We start from the raw sequence: 23,223 nt of genomic DNA on the forward strand, positions 1-23,223 counted from the left end.
GGCTGCGTAGTTCCTGACTGTATTTATCACTGGTTTGGTTCTGGACTAAAATAAGGTTGGCAGATTTGAATTTGCCTAATATGATGACTGTTTTTAAAATGGATCTGTATATGTTCTATTTAGCACAAAGAAATAAACTTTAGTGGGGAATTCAAAGTAAAATCCTTGAAATCTCAGTTCCTAAGTAACATGCTTAATGAAATAATATGTGGGAACACTCTGGGTCAGAGTTTTTCTCTGCTACCGTTAATGCCAAACAGGTAGTCTGGTCGCTAAAATTATGCTTATGAAGCATATATGAAGTTTCCATAGAGGAAAAAAAAACAACAGTGCTCAGTGACCAGTTGTTGTGTTTATCCACATTTTAAAAGGTACATGTTTTCTTGAGGAAAGGAGAAAATGGCATAGCCTCAGCATAATTTAAAAAAAATTTTTTTTAACCAGTATGGGTTTTGAAATCGTTTAGAACTGATCTTAGTATTTCCCACTTTTGCAGTCAATTCTAACAATGCATTAAACATACCGGATTCTTAAAACAGTAGCGAAACTCTAAAATACTGTTTGAATTAACAAAACAAATGGTTATAATCAGGCATGGGTTTTCTTTTATTGTGACTTTCAAGGTAGGCTTTTGATTTGGGGCTTCTAGTATGTCTTACGTACCTTATCATTCTCAGCATGTTTTAGAATTCCTTACATAACCCTATTTCGGGGAAAAAACATGGATTTGGGAGTATGACTAGTGCTGGAATCCTTGCTTAGGTGTGCGCCCTGTAATCTCTCCAGGCCTCAGAATTCTTAACACTGAAATAGGCAAAAGAGAAGGAGTCCCTACAGGAGATTTCTGCAACTCAAGTTATGAGTCACAGAAAACTCAGTCTCTACAGTATTAGTCATTTATTTGTATCCTACTTTGTTCCCTCCTCCCCCCCAAAAAAGAGGATTTGAACAGTCTTTCATTGAATGAGACTTAAGATACAAGGTAAACTAACTGGATGAAAAAGAAAGGAAACACCAATGTGTGAATCTAATATATGAACCCCAAATACTTAGTAAGGCCAAGCCACAAATTTGGTCCTATAAACAGGAGACCTGTTAGATGAATCATCTGCACAGGAATTACTGTGCAGCCCCAGTTTTCTTCATTATAAGACCAGAAGCTTCTCAACAACCTTAAAAATTATAATAATGATACACTGAGCAACAGGTAGGGTTTATGAAGAGAAGGATATACTCAAGTGCATGTCACGGGTTCTTTGACTCACTATCACAACAGCCAGCAAAATATTTAAGCTTCACTGTTAACAGCTCCCTGCTTTCCTGGAAGTTGAAAAAGGGTGAGAAGCAAAATCTCAGTTATTAAGCTGAGTATATACAGGATTGACAGCTTGTAGAGATGAAAGAATCTAAAAAGACCATAGGTCTGAATAGAAGGCTACACATTTGCTCAGACTGAACAATGGGACTAATAACATAATGTCAGCCTGGAAAAAGGGCACATGCAGAATACCAAACTTTAATGAATGAGAGAATGAAATTTAAGAGATGAACTGAAATGTCCAGCAGTTAAGGTTAAGAGTAAATTAGAAGGCATCTACCAAATGTAATGGCAGTCATCGAATCAATAATTAACAAAGCCGACTATCCATTAAGGCAACTCCCAAACCATGGTAATAAGATCTACCTTCTGCATTAAGCAAGTGTTTTGTCTCTATCTTAACCAAAAGTAGTACAGTGTCTCCAAAAGATACAGACTTGAAAGAAAACATTGACATAGGATTTGTATCCAGAATTCTCAAAGGCTCAGTAAAACAACCCAGTATGGGCAGAAGACTTGGAACAAGACACACCAAAGAAGATAAATGGAGTCTAATAACATGAAAACATGCTCCCTACCATAGATCATTAGGAAAATGTAAAAAGCAAAATAAATACACCTATCAAAACTTTGAATAATACCAAGTTCTACTTAGAATATAAAACAACCGGAACTCTCAAATTGCTGGAGGTATGATGAAATTGTAAGGTCACTTTGGAAAAAGTTTGACAGTTTCTTACAAAGCTAAATACCCTACGACACAGTAATCCCATTCCTAGGTATTTGTCCAAGCGAAATGGAAACGTGTCACACAGAAACCTGTAAGTCAATAGGGCACCTTCATAATCAAAAACTGAAATCAACTCAAGTATCCTTCCAACTGGTGGATGGATGAATGGGTACATCTCTATAGTGGAATACTATTGAGGAATTTTAAAAAATGAAGTACTGAGTGAACAACATGGCCAGATCCTCAGAAGCACTGTATTAAGTGAAAAGCCAGCCTCAAAAGCCTCCATTTATACAGCATTCGAGAAAAGAAGAGTGCAGGGACAGCAGGTGTCAATGGCCTGAGACGGGATGGATGGATGCTGGCTACAAAGGGGCACAAAGGCATTCTGAGAAGTGACAGAACTCATCTAGAGTGCTGGTGATTATGTGACTGTTTGACAAAACTCGAAACTGTACATTTGAAAAAAGTTTTGTCTTTTTAGCTTAACCAAACCTATAAAGGAAAGGGCTTTTTAAAAAAAACCTAGGACATGTCAATCTTTTACCTCACAAGAAATCACACCACGGAACCATTCACTTCCACTGGCCACGCAAGGGCTACATACCCATTAGTCTAGGATGGAGTTGCAAAAGCTAGACTATTGACATTGGTTTGTAGTTAGAACACTGAGCCACGGTGGTAGCTGAGACGTGGGTGTTACCACCTCACCCCATGTTCATTGTCGTAAATTCTGCTTAGGCTCACGGGGCTCTTTATTTTCACTGGAGTGGGTTTTACTGGCACCAACTGGGAGGGCAACTGGATATCAGTCCTGTCTAAATCAGTAAAGGGGTCTGGGTGTCATCACTTCTTGAGTGGAAGACGATTTGATTATTCAGTAGTGGGATGTATTCCCTCTAGGAAGAAAAAGGTAAATTCATCCCGACTCATCAAGGTAGGGAGCCGAAATGCTCCAACTGACGGGTGGACCAGGGGAGGGGTCAGATCCGGTGTGTGAAGAGTATAAACTAGGCTTAAGATGATGACCAAAAGGTTAAGGAAATAAAGCTTCAGGTTTGTCTTGAGTCCTGTCTTTCATATGACAGGAAAGTGAAATTAACCCATCTGTGAAGGTCTAATCTATCCCAACCGCCTGCTGCAAGCCCTAACCAGAGGACCTAGTGGGGCACAACACACTCACTCTTTAGCCAATTTTTCTTTGGCTCAGAATACTGGAAGAGCCCTGGCTGCTCCAGACTAGAGATCCTCCCTGGTCCTTTCCAGAGGGAAATGGGCTATCTTTTGTAGAAGTAAGCTGGAAAAGGCTGGTGTAAAGTGATTCCAGGGACTTTGCTGGAATAATTCTCATGGATGTTTCTCAGGAAGTTATCACCGGCTCCTCACTAAGGCAAAGGTATCATGTAGAGAACCCTTCCCTTTGTGTGACTTTCCCCATCAGTCCCTTCTGATTCATGGCATGCTGATGAAGCTTCTGCCCGAAATATAATAGCTATACATATTGAATGGAGATTTTTAAAGACCTAAAGTTCTTCTAAAGATCTGATAATTTTCCCATCAAAACAAATTTATGTTCTGCAAGGTGGGGCTTATGGTCCTATGTCAACTGAGTTACTCCAGTCCTGGGGTGGGGGTGGGGTGCAGAAAAGATAGAGTAGGGGGAGGGAGGAAAGGGATCCCTCAACTCCTGCACCGGACTATTAGGAAAAACTTGTAAGTTCAAGTTTAAGATCAGAAAAGAACACAAAGAATGGGGGAAAAAAAAACACCCTAACATTTCAAAGAAACAAACACTAAAAAATCTTAAAGAATGTTTCTAAGGATTAAATAAGACCATAAAGTTAGAATAAAACATTTTCACATATCAAAATACTTAAAAAAAAGAAAGAAAAAATCCACAATGAACAAAGCTAAAGACAGATTAGGATAAAATCAAAACCCATGTGCATTGGGTGAAATACATAAAAGTATGCAGGTGATAGGAGTGAAAAAAAATTTCCTAAAGAGCATAACTTACAATAAAAAGATAAGAGAAGAAGGGAGGTAACAAAGCAGAGCAAAACCCAGCAATAATAGCTGTGGCCCTAGATGCAACTGAGGGACAAAGACCCGAAAAAAGTGCTTTTGGTGATAGGAGGGGATGCTTTCTTGGTTCCTCAGGGAGGACACGGAAAGAGGCAGACTGCAGAGATGCTCTGGAAGCTCCTTACACCCAGGCTCATACCCGAGGGTCCTCTGAGCCCCAGGAGCAGGTGCGGCTCCTATGCAAACAGCTCAGTGGGCCTTTTTCCTGCTAGTGAGCACCTTGAGTAGTTCTCCTTTATTGGAATGTCATTTCGTCATACCTGTACACAGTTCAGAAATGAAATTTAGAAGTAAAATGAATAGCAAAATCACTAACAATAATTTATTGTTTTTTTTAAAAATAAATTAACATTTAGAATAGCAAATTCGATTTAATCTAATGTATTAAGAAAAGCATAATATACTTTAGTAAACAAGGATTTTCAACTTACTGTATAACTAAGTAAGAAATGTCAATTAAACACTTGGTTCAGCTAGGGGCCAACATCAGCCACTGCCACCTGATCCCATAAACCCATGCTGTTTCACATTTAAGGGGAAACTCAGCAAAGGGGTTTCCCTGTTCTTCCAATCAGAATGCACTGAAAAGTGACAAGCCCAAGGAAGAAGAGAAGATGCTATGTAGCAGGGTGGAGCTGAAGCCAAAATTTTATTTCTACCACCTTAGGGGAGGTGGAAGGGATGTGCACTGCGTGCCCCAGGTCTACATGGAAGACAGTCTGAACATCAAACAGCCCAGGGTAAGATTTCACTCGTGGCAGATAGGGACCCTGGTCACGTCTGAATTCTTTCTTGAGGTTTGGAAATGTCTCTGGTCATGTACTCATATTTAGGGTTGAGAGAGATGTTAACACTATGTACTGGGCCCTCCTCAGACGCCACAGTTCCTCCTGCCCTAAGATGACTGAAAAGATGGCTCTCCTTTCCTTAGACATACATACTGGCTCAGTGTTAGGAGTAGAGGTAGGGAGGTATGGTCAACTTCAGAAGAGTTGAGTCCACAGTTTATCCCACAATGGATGCATTAGGCTTTTTAGAACCTCAATGAGATTGCCAGTAATAGGCAATCATCTTTTTGTACCAATGAGACATTTCTTGCAAGAATCTCGGGTTTGGCACAAAAGGTTGAAAGCTATTCTGTTGTTCTTGAAGACAAATGCAATTCCTTCTAAGTTACAAATCAGCACTTAGGTCCTATAATTGAGCGTGTCTTCACACCATCCCCTGTTTTTGGCCTCCATATAGACGGATGCATTGCACTGCTGCATGGTATGTTCCATCTCAACCAGTTGGCGGCATCCGATGGTTAACTTTTCCCTAGGGGATAAAGAAATATTAAATCACTGCAAGACAGCTAGTCAGATAAATGAAAAAAATCTTAATACAGCAGGATAACACTGGGATTTGAAATACATTCTTTGACATTTGAGAGAGAAAATATCAAGAGTTACAGTTTCTTAGCCCAGGCCAAACAACATGGGAGGATAAGCACTTGGTAGCACGGATTCTCAGACAGCCAACATGGAGATGATTCAGGTGCAATTCCTAGAATTCAGGAATAAAGGTTCCCGTGGCAGACCTGCTAACAACGAGCCAAGTTGGATGCTTAAAAAGCAGTGCTTTGTATGGTCTCTGAAGGATCTCTCCCAGTGGGAGAAGGGCTGATACTAAGCTGTGTTAGCCCATGGGGAAAGCAACACTGAGGAGCAGATCATTTTTTTTTTTTTTTGTCTTACTCGGTTTGGGAGTTAAAGAACAGGGAGAATGGAGGATACTAAGAGGACACACCTCCTGAAAGGAGCAGACACTGGAGAGAGGATAGAAAGTTGACAGAACTGCATCTCTGAAAGAGAACTGCCCAGAGAGGCAACCCAGCCGTTAACAAATGAGTACCGCTAGTTAATTTCACTAAACCAGAGGCAGGGAAGCACGGAGTAATGCCTGATATTTGCCAGGACCACTCATAATTTTACCTAAGACGAAGCCTGGCTGGACTGTGAAAAGCTGACAGGAGGCCGATGAACTGTGGGGTGTAAGGCATCCCTTAGAGCATCTATAACCAGCATCCAGTGCACTGTCTGGCATGTAAGGTGTTCAAGAATGGCAGTTATTTTTATTATGAAAGGGACACTGACTGTTCTGAGCCATCTCTGCAGTGCTGGGGAGGACGACTAGCTGTCTTTCCTCACTACCCCGCCCCTGCCCTCCGTGGATCCCTTGATGTAGGGTACAAAGGAAGAGTAAGTCATCTGAAACTCAAGGAATGGGATGAGAGCTAGTAGTGGCAGCAAGAGTAAACACACCGTATTTTGACCAGCCTCCCTTCCTAATGATGTGTGGTTTCTCTGGGGTTGATTAAAACCTGTCTTTTGGCTTTGTGTTACTCTAGTCCTGTTTCCTATATTCAGAGTGCTTAAAATCTGTGTTATGTTGTTGCCAGTTCTTCACAACTACTCAGACAATGATTTTCAGAATATCCTTAGAGATCCAAAATCGAAGAGATGTAAAATGTTTTCTTCTAAACTCAAAACTGAGATAAACAAGAAGGGCAGGCCCTATGTCTGTTCTTGTTTTTTTATTCCACATGTAGAAAGAACTCCTTTAGTAACTAGACTTTTAATCTATTTCTGTATCTTTTTTCCCCTTTCTTTTCTTTTCCTCCTCTCAAAGTTGAGAGGTGAGCTCGATCTCTTCTTGTCATCCTAGAAGCATTTGGTTTCTTTATTGTGTGAGTCGCATTCTGACAAGGGATTAACACCTACAGATTTTGCTTCCTGCAGCAAATCGTCATTGCTGGCTGAGGAAAGTCTCAGGTCTTTTTCATTGTGTGTTTGGTCTATACTAGACTATGACGACAGGAATTCTTGAGTTCCTTTTCCCCATGGCTTATGTGTAGAATGGCAGAATACGAGATGTGGGGCGCCTTAACCTTTTCCCGCCATCCTGTAACATCTCCAAGGAATCCTCTCACCTTGGCTTCACCTCTTGATGGTGAGATGAGAGGAAGCCCATTACATATTTTGATATCTCCTAACTGCTAAAACGTTCTTCCATTACACTGGGCCTTACAAAACCCATCTATCTGATCTACCTGCCTAAATTAAAACAAAACAAAAAATAGCCCTTTTTCCTCCATTAGTACAAATATTTTGTGTCTTACAGTGATCCTATTTCTCTTTTCCAAACTAAACAATCCCAACTCCTAGTCCTTTCTGGAGCACAGCTTGGGAGACTGGAGATTGCTTCTAGTTCTATAATTCTATGTTGCTCATGAGATTTCTGCAAAACTGCCACTGTTTCTCTACATTGTCCTATTATGGGTATCAAACTTGCATTGGCCAAGTCTCAGGTCAAAAAAACTGGAAATTTGATCAAGTTATTTAAAAAATAATTCCAGTAGTTATCTGATTCATTTCCATAGCTAATTTTGTCACAATGGCATGGTAGTGTGAATTTAAGTGCCCTAACTCCAATACTTGATACAGTTTTTCCAAAATCCTTTCTAGGCACACACAAAAAAAGCTACAATAGATATTTGTTTTACAACTCTCTGAACATTTCTATACATTTGCAATGTGTATCTCAAAGGAAAAACAGGATACAATGTAGTGCTAATATAAAAAATGGTATGTAATAATTAACATCATACTCAGTGGTAAAGACTGAAAGCTTTCTACCTAAAATCAGGAATAAGACAAAGATGCCCATCTTTACCACTGCTCCTCAACACTGTTCTAGAAGTTCTAGCCAGAGCAATTAGGCATAAAAAGAAAGAAAAAGCATAAAAATTATAAACAAAGATATAAAATTATCTCTACTTACACATCCTAAAGAATCTAGAAAATAACTATGAGGGGCCCCACCCACCAGAGGTCCAGGACCAAGCTTCACCCAACAGACGTCAGGCACTGATGCCTCCTGCCAGGAAACCTGCACAAAAGCCTCTGGTCCAGCCTCATCCACCAGGGGGCAGATACCAGAAATAAGAAAACAACAATCCCAAAGCCTATGGAAGGAATCCACAAACACAGGCCAGACTCTACAATGGGACTGGCAGGACTCTGGCCCTTGAGTGACAATAGAAGAGTCTGCTGCTGGAACACATAGGACGTCACCCACAGCGGGCCACTTCTCCAAGGTCAAGAAACATAACTGAACTACCTAAAAATACAAATAGAAAGACAGACAATATGAGGCAGCAGAGGAATTATTTCTCAGGCCAAGGCACAAGATAAAAATCCCAGAAGAAGAATTAAGTGATGAGGAGATAGGCAATTTATCCAAGAGTTTAAAATAATGATGGTGAAGATGTTTGGAGAACTCAAGAGGCGTATAGATGCACAGAGCAAAGTTTTTAGCAAAGAGTTGGAAAATATAAAGAGGACCCAAACAAAGTTGAAGAATAAAATCACTGAAATGAATAACACACTAGAAGGAACCAAGAATAGACTAAATGAAGCATAAGAACAGATCAGTGAGCTAGAAGACAGATTACTGGAAATCACTACTGCAGAAATAAAAAAAAAGAATGAAAAGAAATGAGGATAGTTTAAGAGAACTCTGGGACAACATGAAGCACACTAATATTCACCTTACAGAGGTCCCAGAAAGAGAAGACAGAGAGAAAGGACCTGAGAAAATTTTTGGAGAGATAATAACTGAAAAAATTCCCCAAGTTGGGAAAGGAAACAGTCACGCAAGTCCAGGAAGAGCAGAGAGTTCCACACAGGATCAACCCAAAGAGGAACACACCAAGGCACATGGTAATCAAACTGGCAAAAATTAAGGATAAGGAGAAAATGTTGAAATTAGCAAGAGAAAAGCAACAAATAACATACAAGGGAACTCCTGTAAGGTTATCAGCTGATTTTTCAGCAGAAACTCTATAGGCCAGAAGAGAATGGCACGGTATATTTAAAATATGAAAAGGAAAAACTTACAACCAAGAATACTCTATCCAGCAAGGCTTTCATTCAGATTTGATTGAGAAATAAAAAGCTTCACAGATAAACAAAAGCTAAAAGAATTCAGCACCACCAAATCAGCTTTACAACAAATGTTAAAGGAACTTATCTAGTTATCAAACCATAAGAAAAGAGAACAAAAAGAAAGAGAAAAAAAGACCTAAAAAGATTGCTTTGACAATTCGGGGTCTTTTATGGTTCCATATAGATTTTGAAATTGTTCGTTCTAGTTCTGTGAAAAATGTCATGAGTATTTTGACAGGGGTTGCACTGGATCTGTGGATTGCTTTCAGTAGTACGGCCATTTTGATAATGTTGATTCTTCCAATCCAAGAGCACAAGATATCTTTCCACTTCTTTGTATCATCTTCATTTCCTTCATCAATGTTTTACAGTTTTCATAGTACATAGTACAGGTAACCTCCTTGGTTAAGTTTATTTGTAGGTATTTTGTTTTTTTGATGCAATGGAGATATTAATGCCAGTTATAAAATTCTGGTTTTTGAAGTGAAAAAAAAGTGAATGAAGGGCCACAAGTGGCAGAATATCCTTCTTTCTTATGGGTGAGTTATATATTTCATTACACATATATGTTGCATCCTCTTTATCCATTTATCTATTGATGTGCACTTGGGATGCTTTCATATGTTGGCAATTATAAATAATGTTGCTGTTAATAGCAGGGTGTATGCATCTTTTTGAATTAATGTTTTATTTTTTTTGCCCAGGGTGGAACTGCGGAGCCATATGGTGGTTCTATTTTTAGGTTTTTGAGAAACCTCCATATTGTTTTCCATACTGGTTGCACCAATTTACATTCCCACCAACAGTGTACAAAGATTCCTTTTTCTCCACATCCTTGCCAACATTTGTTATTTGTGTTCTTTTTGCTGATGGCCATTCTGACTGGTGTGAGATGATATCATATTGTGATTTTGATTTGCAGTTCCCTGATATTACTGATGTTGAGCAACTTTTCATATTTCTGTTGGCCATCTGCATTTCCTCTTTTGGAAAAATGTTCAGTTCTTCTGCCCATGTTTTAAATGGGTTGTTTGTTTGCTTGCTTTTTAATTAAAGTACAGTTGATTAAAAATATTGTATTAGTTTCTGGTGTACAGCATGGATGGACTTGGAGGACATTATGCTAAGTGAAATAAGTCAGAAGACAAATACTGTAAGATAACACTTACATGTGGAATCTATAAAAATATAATAAACTAGTGCACAGAATAGAAAAGAAACAGACTCACAGATGTAGAGAAGTAACCAGTGGTTACTAGTGCGGAGAGGGAAGGGGGAGGGGCAGGATGGAGGGGGAGGATTAAGAGCTACAAACCATTAGGTGTAAAATAAGCTACAAGGATGTACTGTACAACATGGGGAATATAGCCAATATTTTATAGTAACTATAAATGGAGTATAACTTTTAAAACTTTGTGAATCACTATACTGTATACCTGTAACATATAGTATTGTATATCAACTATACTTCAATTTAAAAATATGATATTGTAAAATAAGTAAATAAATGGTTAAAACAGAACAAAACAAAAACAGTAACTTTGAGCTAATATACTAATTCAGCAAAGTTGCAAAATAAAAGATCTACACACTACAAAAAATCAGTTGCATTTCTACACACTAACAATGAACAACCTAAAAAAGGAAATGAAGAAAATAATTCCACTTACAATAGCATGAAAAAGATTAAAATACTTAGAAATAAATTTAACTAAAGAGGCACAGGACACATACACTAAAAACCACAAAATGTTGCCAAAAGAAATTAAGAGAACTAAATGAGTTGCATCTCATGTCCATGGATTGTAAAACTTAATACAATGATAATACTCCCCCAAGCAATCTACATACTTAATACAATCCTTATCAAAATCCCCACAATCCTTTTTGCAGAAATGGAAATGCTGATCCTAAAGTGCACACAGAATTGCAAAGGACCCCAAACAGCCAAATCTTGAAAAAGAAAAACAATGTTTAGAGGACTCAAACTTCCCATCTATGAAAACTTACTACAAAGCAACTTTAATCAAGACGGTGTAGTACTGGCTTAAAGACAGACATACAGACCAATGGAATAGAACTGAAAGTCCAAAGAGAAACCCTCACTCATGTGGTCAACGGATTTTCAACAAGGGCGCCAAGATCACTCAATGGGGAAACAACAGGCTCTTCAGCAAAAGGTTCCAGGACAACTCGGTATCCACGTGCAAATGAATAAAGCTGGACCCCCGCTTCATACCATATACAAAAACTAACTCAAAGTGCATCAACAACCTAACTGAAGAGCTGAAACTATAGAATTTTTAGGAAAAAAACATACAAATCTTCATGACGTTAGCTTTGGCAATGAATTCTTAGATATAACACTAAAAGCTCAAGCAACACACAAAAAACACATAAACTGAACTTGATCAAGATCTAAAACTTTTGTGTATCAAAGGATATTATCAAGAAAGTGAAAAGACAACTTAGAGAATGAGAAAAAATATTTGGAAATTATATATCTGATAAGCATCTAATATCCAGAACATATAACCTGTTCTGCCAGGTGTCAAGGTAGTTGATAAGGACAATAAGCTAAACTGAAAATAACAATTCAAGACTTTATTCATTTACTACCACACTGCAACCAAAAGGCAAAATGAAAGGTGCTGGCTCCCTAGTGCTCCATTCTCCCCCTAGAGCAGTGCCAGGCAAGGGTCAGATGAGATGCAGCGCAGACACGGAGCACCATCTCACTGCTGGGGAGCTCTGAACTAAGGCTCTTGCTTCTTTGTGGACCCAGGGGGCCAAGAGAGGGAAGAGAGGTGTCTTAGTCCCTTTAGGCTGCTGTAACAAATCCCACATCTTGGATATTAAACAACAGAAATATATTTCTCATGGTTCTGGAGGCTGGGAAGTCCAAGATCAAGGTGCCAGCATGGTCACATTCTGGTGAAAGGCCTCTTTTATAAAAGCAATAACCCCATTCGTGAGGGCTCCACCTCCACGTCCTCATCACCTCCCTCAGGCCCCATCTTATCTAAAACCATCACACTGGGCAACAGGATTTCACTATATGATTTTGCAAGGGATGGTGGGGTGGGGAGGAGGGACAAACATTCAGACCGCGGCAATGAGGAAGAGCCAGGAGTAGAAAAAGCGTTGAGTCGGAGTGGAGAAAAATACCTAAGCCAAGGGCTTCAGAAAGAGGCCTCAACAGAGGTGACTAGGGGGCGCCTCAGCCAAAGCCTCCAATAAGGAAGCCTCCAAATGGAGCTGCCTGGGCTAGCAATGCAGACACGCAAGTGAGCTTGGCTGCCTAGCGGCAGAGGGCCTGAGAGTTGCCTGCAGCTCCCCATGGAAGACTATAATATGCGACCTACGTACCAAATCTGGCACGGAGAGGGCAGCTTCCCTCCACGGAGCCTGCCAAGTAAAGCCTTGTAACTGCTGACGGTCAGGCAGGTCTCAAAGATCGCACACAGGGCTCTGGCCTGGAGGAAACTCCTCATAAAGAATTCTTGTAACTCAACAACAGAAATTAAAAATGAGCAAAGACCTTAGAAAGACGTTCTTTTCAAAGAAGAAAAGCAACTGGCTAACGAGCACATGAGAAGACGCTCAACATCAGCAGTGACTAAGGAAATAATACAAATAAAACATCCCAGGGAGACAGAACACCACACTCCTCAGAACAGCTACAATAAGAAAGGGACACAATAAATGTCAAGAGAGAGGGCAGAAACTGGAACCCTCGTACGTTGCTGGTAGGAAGGTAAAATGGTGAAAACAGGCAGTTCCTCAAAAAGTTAAATATTATTACCATCCGACCCAGGAATTCCACTTTCAGGTATATAACCCCCTCCAAAATTGTAAACAATTGAAAGAATTCAAACAAATACTTGTGCACAACTGGCAACACTATTCACAACAGCCAAAATGTGGAAACAACCCAAATGTCCATCAATGAATGAATAAACAAATGTGGTATATACATACAATGGAACATTGTTTGGCCATAAAAAGGAATGAAGTACTAATACATGCTACAACTGTAGATGAACTTCAGAAGCATTATGCTAAGTGAAAGAAATCAGATACAAAAGGTCGTATGTTGTGTGATTCTATTTGTAAGAAACATTCAGAATAGATAAATCCACGGAGGCAGAAAGCAGGTAAGTGGTTGCCAGGGTCTGGGGGAGGGGAGAACGGAGAGTGATTGCGTAATGGCTATGAAATGTCCTACTGGGGTGACAGAAATATCTTGGAACCACATGGAGGTGACGGTTTCACAACAGAGCAAATGCACTAAATGCCACGGAACTGTACATTTTAAAGTGGTTAACTATTAATTTTATATTATATGAATTTAATGTCAATTTAAAAAAGAAAAAAGTATACATGCTTATTTTGTAATATCTTTTATCACGAATAATGATAACAAAGTCAAATTTCCTGCAAAGTATATTGCATCTACAGACACTGAAAATAATGTAACTCTTTTCTAATTAAAGCAGAAACATCAAAGGTCTAAGTTTAGTTTTTAGATTTGTTTTTTTATAAGGTTTTTTTTCTGTCTAAGGCTTCTTGGACAGTCTAGGTCTTAATTAAATGCAGGGATTCTCAAACTTCAGTGTGTCCTGGAGGGACTGTTAAAACGGACTGCTGGGCTCACCCCTAGAGTGTCTGATTCAGAAGGCCTGGGCTAGAGCCTTAGAGTCTGCATTTCTTGCAAGTTCTCAGGTGATGCTGACACGAAGGCCCAGGAACCACACATAAAGAGCCACAGCTCTAATGTAATCTCGAAGATACTACCATGGAGCTGATTCCAGGAAACAGAAAACAGTAATTCCTGAAAGCACTTGCCCCAAGGAAAAGCGGGTAGCTCCTGACCTGCAAGGCTTAGGCAGCGTATTACCTGGGTATGCCAGTACTCTATGAACCTGATGTCACAAACTAAGGTGCATTTCACATAGAAAAAATGACCTTAGAGACTTGTCTTGTGAACATGTCAGAACATTCTGTCAAGAATTCACAGGGCAAACAAAGTGAATCAAATACTATTCCTCATTTCTCACATATACAGAAGATATCACACAAGATATCTGTTTGGTAATCTGTTTGATAATCAAGTTAATTTACCATCCTGGATTTTCCAAGCAAACTCCTCGTCTTCTCAGGGTAAGCAGCGCTCAGACCCCACTGGCAAGAGCAAAAGCTACGACAAAGGATCTACAAACTACAGAAGACAGAAAACACTAACTGATTTACAGATATAAACACCAACGTTCTACTGTGTCATGGAATTCAATTTTTGATCATAGCTACTTTCAATCTGAAACCTCAATTACTTGCTTTATTATAATCTATAAAATAGTTTTATATTCTTGAGCTACTTCATTTCCTCCCTATTGCAATAAATACGGTGTTGAGCACATCAACAATCTCCTCCTTCACAACTAACACTTTATAAATCAAAAACAAAGACTAGCAAATTCAGACAATGTAAGTAACTGTTTTCCTTAACATTCCCAAGCTAAATCACTCTTCTGTTTTCACCTCTGAGTCACAGGAAAACTCTGCCACCCTTTATCTATTGCATTTGGCTCTGTGTCTAGTATGAACTATTGAAACCAGACGAACTCTCTTCTAGCAGCTTATTTGAAAATTGTGAGCTGTGGAGTGCACCACAGGCTAATATGGGTAGTATCATTCACTGTAAATATGGCAAACAATTTCAAAACAAACAACAGAGTAACAAATACAAAACTTATTAACTGTAAGTCTGTGGAACAGCAGTTGCCATTTTTCAATGCATTTAAGCTATTAGACATATTTTAAATCATCCTTTTGGGGTATAAGGGGAAGCTTATTAATTACTATTATAGTTCAAATCCCTGGCATTATTACATAGAAAGAAAACAAAGAAAAGAAAAATAAGTACTATTACTTTAACTGTGAACATTCAAGTTTTACCCCTGCAGCTCTTAGCCCCCCCCACCCTGCAAAAAAAAAACCTCCTAAGTATTTCAACAGTAGGTGGAGTCAAAATAATTTTAGACATCTGATTGGAACCATCCTGCAAAAGACTCTGCCCTCCAACTGAGCTTTCTACACCTTCAAAAATATGGCCAAGGTTGGAAAACATTATATTTTTGATACAAATCTCATGTACACAATCCTTTAAATGCAGTTTAACTGTAAAGATCTATAAATAAGAGTGTCACTGATTGATAGTCTGAAGATTAGTGTAAAAAGTCATTTTTACCCTCAGCTACAACAGATGATGCAGGCCCCACTGGCTTCAGATTTTCTTAGGAAACTTATTTTAATCTAATGAGTGAGTGAATTTCATAGCTGTAATTAGTAACATTTGTGATTATCAATCCTAGGGTCTTGATATCAAATATATTTATCAATCTAGAGTTTTAACAGTACAAACACCTTGATAGTTAACTTTGTCACTATGCCTGCTCATAAAATTTTGTAGCTACCCAAATATACCTGCAAATTATACATGTCAAACTGGCTTAGTGATACAGTGGCATATTCTCCACTCAGTTCTGCTGCAGCTCTTGTTTTGAACACAAGAATTTGTTGCAACACCAATGACACATCAAGGAACAATTTGAGCACGCAAAAAAAATTTCACATTTTCTCATACAGGATTTCAGCAGTGAGAAATGTTACATGAACAGAGAAAACTGCACCCAGCTGAACAAAACGCTTAGGAATATATACAATGCACACATTTCAAACCTATACCAGCCACCTCAGGTTTCCCTGTGCTAAGAGCCACATGAATTCACATTTGGTGTTACAACTTTACATCCAATTTCAGATAACCCTCTTTCTACCACATCGCACTAACCCACAAGCTGCAACTTTTCCTATGACCACTTCTGCAAGCAAACTTCAGGTCCTTCTCAAGGTAAAGTATTAGATTAATTTATGGCACTTACATATATTTCTTAACCATTTAACATGTGTATAACTGTGATACTGTTTTGATTAGGTTCCTACCTTTGTTTGTAACATTGTCCCTTATTAAGTTCTTGAGTGATGTACCCCCAATTCCATTTTCCCCATAAGATCTGTGGCTTTTATTGCATGGTTTTGCATAGTGCAGTAATGATACTTAGGAACACATATGTCATGTTATAATAGAACTGACTGTAAACTGACTATTGCCCCATGCGTCAACATGGATGAATCTCAATGTTGAATTAAAAAAGAATATGGGTTGGGGTAGGCTGACTGCAGAGCAACCCTGAAAGGGTTAAGTGGGTTTTTGCCCCTCATGAATCTGTTTGCCTGGGCCCAGGATTGGAGGGCTTCACACCTATACCCTGTGTATACAAGAATCAGATTTACACTATTTTTTCTTGTTACTAATGAATGCTATAAAACAATTTTAAATACATTTATTTATATATATCTTCCCCTAGAGAGAGGATGGAAGGGAGGAAAGAAACAGGGGTGGGTAAAGGTCTATTTTGTCAACTGAATGAAAGGCATAATGAATATTCTTTACACCAGTTGTTCTTCAAAACATAGTCTGGGAAATATACTCTTTCAAAGGTCTGTGAGGGCAAAGCTATTTTCATAGTAAGACTCAGACGTGATTTGTCTTTTGAATTCTCAGTCTTATGAGAGTGTACAATAGTTTTCCACCAATACATAACATGGGATTATTGAAAGAAACTAAATGCAAAAGCAGCTACAAGAACCCATCTGTCTTCTATTAAGCCAGTCATTAAGAGATATGCAAAAATGTTCAATGCCACTCTTGATAGTAATATTTTGTTTGGGAAACATTATTTTCATAATTTTATGTTACTCATCATAACATGTAATTAATTAGGTACTATTACTTTTAAATGAACATTTTTAAATTTCTCAATTATAATTTCTAATACAGCAAATAGAGATAGATACAACCCATATAAGTTCTTAGGGGTCTTCAATATTTTTTAAAAATTAAAGTACTCTTAATGCCCCAAAACTTGAGAGCCACTTGAACCACTTTAAACCTTAAATGTGCTATGTATGTACATACACATACATAGCTCTTGTGTATGTATGAAATATTTCATACCTCAAAGGATCAAAAAAATCACAGAGTAATGGAGACATGAAAAGAACCCTTCAGCACCCCGAGCAAGTGGTGTTGTATATGGTAAAAGCTTGTTACACTGATACATCTACACAGAGATGACTTACCGATACTCAGTCTGTGAAACACACTCATAAAGTTCCTGGGCAGTAAATTGGACATTTTTATTTACCTGAAAAGAACCAAGATACAGTTATTAAAAATGCACATAAAGTCAAATGAGTGGTAAGAGCAAAATTACAATGGCCCATATTCTGAGGGAGCAGAATGTCAAGTTTCTAGTTTTTGCATAGAAAGGACTAAATAGTAACCATCAGAAGTTCAGTGACCATAATGCTAAACTGAACCATGTGTAAAAATATTAGTCTTATCGTTACAACTTAATCTGTTCACAGAACCGGAAGAAGTGAGATGAGTCTGATGTTAGTGGGAATCTCAACAAAGCAATAATCACTTTGTAGATCAAATGGACAGAAAAAAATGTGCATTCCGTAAAACAGTAAATTCCACTACTACTGGCTCTTATCAACAGATTCATGCATCAATTAGCCTAGCCTCTAAAAAGATTTCTAGTGTACTTATTCAACATTTATTTTCCAGGAAAAGTAAATAAATTATTTTTAAAAATTCAAAACAGTTTACACTTAAAGGGCTGGAGCAGATTTGGGGTCACGTAGGTAGACTACTGTAAACAGGAGTAGCCACATTTTATTTATTTCCTAAACACTAGAAATAATTCAAGCTGAAAGAAAAAGTTAAATATTCAACTCTAACAACATCTGAATATTATGGCTGACCCTTCTGAAAGTCATTACTGAATAACTTTTATTTAAATACTAAGGTAGTCAGGCTCCATAGCTTAGCTGGTTGAAGCACCTGTCTTGTAAATACTAAGGTAATTAACTGTGTGAAAAGATCTGTCTGTTTACGACAGCTTGATTTATAGATATTTTCTAAAGAAATATATTTTTCAGACTATCAGTCTAAATATTTAAAGTAATATGTTTAAGTTCATAAATATCTATTATAATTCAGAGACATAATTTACAATACTATAAACATAAAAGTCCTTCAACCACAGAAACTTAACGTGGAGAACGGTGACGGAATCCTGTATTTCTTGAGATTTACTACTGATTTAGGCTATATTCTACTTATTTGCAAGGTAGAATCTGGAAGCTTATAAAGGGAAATTCTTTTTATCATATTACTCAAGAAATAATGCCTAAATTTTCAGAAATTCTGATGAACAAAGGGACATGAAAAGAGACTATTCAATTTACTTTAAAAAATATTTAAGGTCTTATTAACCATATGCATTTTTTGCTGAAGAAAAATGTTCTTACCCTGATGTAATTAATGCTACTTTAAAGATTTACATCATGAAAGTCTTCTACAGAGTTTAGGGTATTGTTTATTTGCGAAGTTCCATGAGTTTCTTCAGTATTTTCTTAAGAAATTCACCATATTTGTACAGGAAATGTTTCATTCACTAAAGGTTAACAACACATAGTTTTAAAATAATAACATTTGAAATGTATATAATCCTAATTTTTTACTTAAAATTAGGATTATCTATTTTTATATATTTAATGTTATTCAATTATATATTTAATATTATATTTAGTGATTCATGAAATTACTATATAACATGGTTAATTTTGGGTACTTTATAATTTTTATTAAAAGAATCTTCTAAAAATGTTCTAAAATATACATTTAGAGTTCAATTATCAACCAGTCCAACTCCTATCTCTTCCTGTGTTTTGCCCTGGTCTCAAGGGCCTTTGGTATTGTCACTATTGCTCCAGCATACTAGGACCTCTAATGTATCCAAACTCAGGCCAGCAAATGGCAACAATCAACCCTGCAGATCTTTGATCAGAAGATCACAGGAATAATCTGTTCTCAATCAACTGTTGAGAAAAAACAGCTGAAGTACTGATTTTAAACCTGATGTAATATGAATACAAGATAGTTCCTTAAGCCATTAGTAGATTTTTAGGGGCAAAAGTATCTAGATTTATCTTTGGTTCTAAAAACAATCTACATACATACATTTGGATACTTATCCCAGAACACAGCTGGGGTATATAACGTGCGACATGGCTCCAGGTTATAGTAGATGGCATCAAGTAGGCAGTTCATTTACCACTAACAAAGGACAACTGAAGCACAAATTCTTGAACTACATCACAGGTTCTAGCTGGAAATGTACCATTTCATCACATTCATTAATTTTGAAACAAGACATTTTTAATCACTCCTATTGGGACACTTTAAATTCCACTATTAAGTATCATTCCTATGCTTAAGTGCACAATTTTAATTTCCAGAAAACAGATAGCTGAAAGATGTCTTTGTCAGTAAACATTAGAGTTGTGACTGCAAATTGATTATGAAATCGGTGTCATTAATTCTTAGCTGTACTATTTATAGTGAATGCCAAATACTAGAAATGGCTGCATTATTTTTAATTCTTAAAAAAATCAAGAACAGAAGGCAGAGGTTAAATATAAAAATAGCCAAACATCTGAAAAAATTTAGACGGTCCTTTATGTGAGACAAATATATCCAATGTAGTAATTGGTACTGGGGAGGAAGTTCTACTAAGAGAAATAACTCTAAAAATCTGAGACTCAGATCCACCTATTCTTATAAATAATATGTTGGGTATTTTCTCCCAATGTTCTCAGCAATAGAAAGCACTAAACCCCAAAAAGATCTATAAACCAGGTTTTTCCAGGCTATGAGGTTTTAAAGTTGTCCCATTGTTTCCAAATGTATATTTTTATTGAATTTGAAATTCAGAAAGTATAGTGAAATAATCATATGAATCATCTCAAAAGAGAAAAGCTTCTCAATAATCACATAAAGTGGTTAAATAGTATTAAGGCTAATTTTTTTTAAGTACACATAAACACCATTCATTCCTTAAATAAAGTAGGTAAGACTTATCGAACACTTACTGTGTGTCTGGTACTGTTTGGAGCACTTTATATATATTAAAGTACTTAGTCTTTAAAGAATAACTGTAATTTATCTACTTACATTATTCCCATTTTACAGATGAAGCAACTGAGACAAAGATAATTAAATAACTCTTCTAAGAGCATACAGTTAACAGGTGGCAGAACCAATATTTGAACACGAGTAGTTTGACTTCAGAGTCTGTGTTCTTAGCCACTAGGTTCTTAATGTAACATGTGGCATAAAAAAGTTAAATAAAGAGCCAACCAGGAATAAAACTGAAGAAACATTATTTAAAGGCATTTGACTCCATAAGAAAAATGACACCTGAATATATGTCATACTCCTTAATTTCAGCATTTTAAAAATTAAACACACAGACATTTAAAAAGAAAGAATGTATGGGAACACGAGCAAAGAACTTTAGGCAAACAGAAACTGAAGATTAACAGAATACTTTTCTTGGATTGACACAAGGAAAGCTTTCAGGTTAATTTACAGAGTATACTGGAGCCTCACCAGAGCTCTAATTCCAGGGTATATGCTGCTGCTATGGAGGAAACCAAATTATAGCTTTCCTTTTCAGTAATCAGTGGTTCTCAACCGGAGGTGGTTCTTCCTCCCCAGGGGACATCTGGGTATGTGAGCTGGGTACAGTGGGAGGATATATTTGGTTGTCACAATGACTAGGGGAGCTGCTGGCATTTAGTATCTGAAAAGCACGGATGTTAAAGCATCCTGCAAAGTTCCACACAATAAAGAAATGACCTGTCCGAAATGCCCACAGCACCCCTGATGAGAAACAACTCTGTGCTGGAGAAAGTGTATTATTATAGAACTCTTTCTAGAGGTTTTTACTTAGAGAATGAAAGAAAAAAATTGAATGTCACTGTCAGACTTCCGTGGCATTCAAGAATTTAAAGCAAGTACCAACTAAATAGCATTCCATTACATTTGAGAACTCCTATCATGTTTATATTAAAATGTGTTTAATAGTGGAAATATGATAAGCATTTTAAAAATATTTCTCATACCTCATACTTGATTAGGAAGTTATAGAGGGTCTCAACATCTTGATAATTACTATTGGGGGCCAAAATCCTAAAAAATAAAGTAAAATAAAAACAAAAGAGGGGAATGAATGGATGAATGGTTTAAGAAAAAAACAATACCTTGAACTTTTCTCCCAAGATATATTCATAATGTGAGAGATAACTTATTGTATAATAAGCTTGTTAAAACATTTATAATCTTTTTTGGGTTTTATTTATCAACTAAAATTATAAAACCATGAGCTTAATTCAACAAAGATCAATTTACTAAAACATTATTATTTACTTATATTAATACTTATATCATCAATTATTCAACAACAATAAGAATTCCTATGTGAAATTATAGTTCACACTTCAAGTTATAATGAAACAGCTTTTTCAAAAGGTAGATAGAAACATGAAATAGATTTACACTCTGTATCTTTTAAGCTGCAAACAAAGCTTGAAGATTTCCCACAGAAATGTTTGACCAATCCAAACCGACAACTGACCAAACTATCAAACACGTTACACATTAAAAAAAAATCCCAATAAAAGACTTTGTGACTAAATTCAAATAATACTGTTTGAACTAACAGCCTAGCAGTCTATGAACAATTATTAGTAATTAAGACTATGTAAATTGTTGGAAATAACCCTGATTCATAAAAATAACATAAGAACAGAACAAATGGGAATAAGAAGAAATAAAAATTAAGGGGGAAATGGAAGAATATATTTCTCCTTCTAGCAGTATATTATTAATTTATTAATAAATTATTAATAATTTATTAAGTAAATTATTTCCTAATAATAAGTATTTTTAAACTCTTTCAAAATAAAGATTTTTATTTTGATGAAAGAAAAAGAAAAGGAAAGCAGTCCTTTCATTACAGTATAGTCGTTAAGAGCAACAATGTCTGCTGGGTTCTTTGTGTTCTTGGGTGAGCTCTATGTGACTTTATTTTCCTCATCTGTTAAATGAGGATGGTAGTGGTCTTTACATCTTAGGACTATTGTGAGAATTAAATGAACTATAAGTAAAGTCTTTATAACAGTGTCTGATACACATTAAGCTCTATCTACTTACCTACGAATTATAACAGTAATAATAACAACTATTATCATCATCTAATAGTTTCAAGTCACAGAATAAAGGCATGATGATTAACTATGAGAAATCAAGTCACCTCAATTAATTCTTAAATTCCAAGTGCTTTTTAATTACAATAATGTCTCTAGGTCCTCAGATCTCCACCAGTGCTTGATACTGTCAGATTTTTGAGTTAATTGATCTCAATAACCTTAAATACATCCTTAAACAAGTCGGTCCTTATTAGACTTGTGAGAGACCTTTTATAAATAATTTTTCAGGATACAGTCAAATTTTTAAATTGGCCACACTCCTTCAGAGGACACACATACAGAGTATGTTTAAGAATATACAAAAATCTGCTTTCCATTTCTTTGCATCATCTTCAATTTCCTTTATCAATGTTTCACAGTTTTCAGAGTATAGGTAACCTCCTTGGGTAAGTTTATTTCTAGATATTTTGTTGTTTTTGATGCAATGGAAATGTTTATGCCAGTTGTAAAATTCTGGTTTTTGAAGTGGAAAAAAAAAAGTGAAAGAAAGTCTGCAAATGGCAAAATATCTTTCTTTCTTATGGGTGAGCTGTATTCCATTACATATATACATTGCAACTTATCTATTGATGTGCACTTGGGATGCTTCCATATCTTGGCAATTATAAATAATGTTGCTGTTAGTAGCAGGGCGTATGTATCTTTTTGAATCAATTCTTATTTTGTGATTAGCTTTATTCCTTTGACAACTATATAAGTTTAAAAAGCTAAAGCTCTAAACGTCTTAGAACCGCTGAACAGTACATACATGTAAACTTTAAAAAATGTGCAGTATGTTGTGTATACATATTTAGATGCAATATATTGTATATGTGCAGTCAAACTGTAACAATTCTACTTGATAAAATTGAAAA

The 23,223-nt window shown here is 36.8% G+C and overlaps 1 protein-coding gene across 4 annotated transcripts in view; it reads right to left on the bottom strand.

Moving 5' to 3' along the window:
- Positions 1-4,424: 4,424 nt before the first annotated feature.
- SWT1 (SWT1 RNA endoribonuclease homolog) overlaps positions 4,425-23,223 on the bottom strand; it is an 82,699-nt gene continuing 63,900 nt past the window's right edge. For all 4 annotated transcript variants that reach the window (XM_015234777.3, XM_072948539.1, XM_072948540.1 and 1 more), the window contains 3 exons: positions 21,224-21,290; positions 17,327-17,391; positions 4,425-5,450 (listed from right to left, as the gene is read on the bottom strand). In XM_015234777.3, the coding sequence (XP_015090263.1) occupies positions 5,321-5,450; positions 17,327-17,391; positions 21,224-21,290 (262 nt within the window). In that variant the 3' untranslated portion in view covers positions 4,425-5,320. The remainder of the gene's footprint in view (positions 5,451-17,326; positions 17,392-21,223; positions 21,291-23,223) is intronic.

Source organism: Vicugna pacos, chromosome 23, assembly GCF_048564905.1.
Source record: "Vicugna pacos chromosome 23, VicPac4, whole genome shotgun sequence".
Taxonomy (NCBI): domain Eukaryota; kingdom Metazoa; phylum Chordata; class Mammalia; order Artiodactyla; family Camelidae; genus Vicugna; species Vicugna pacos.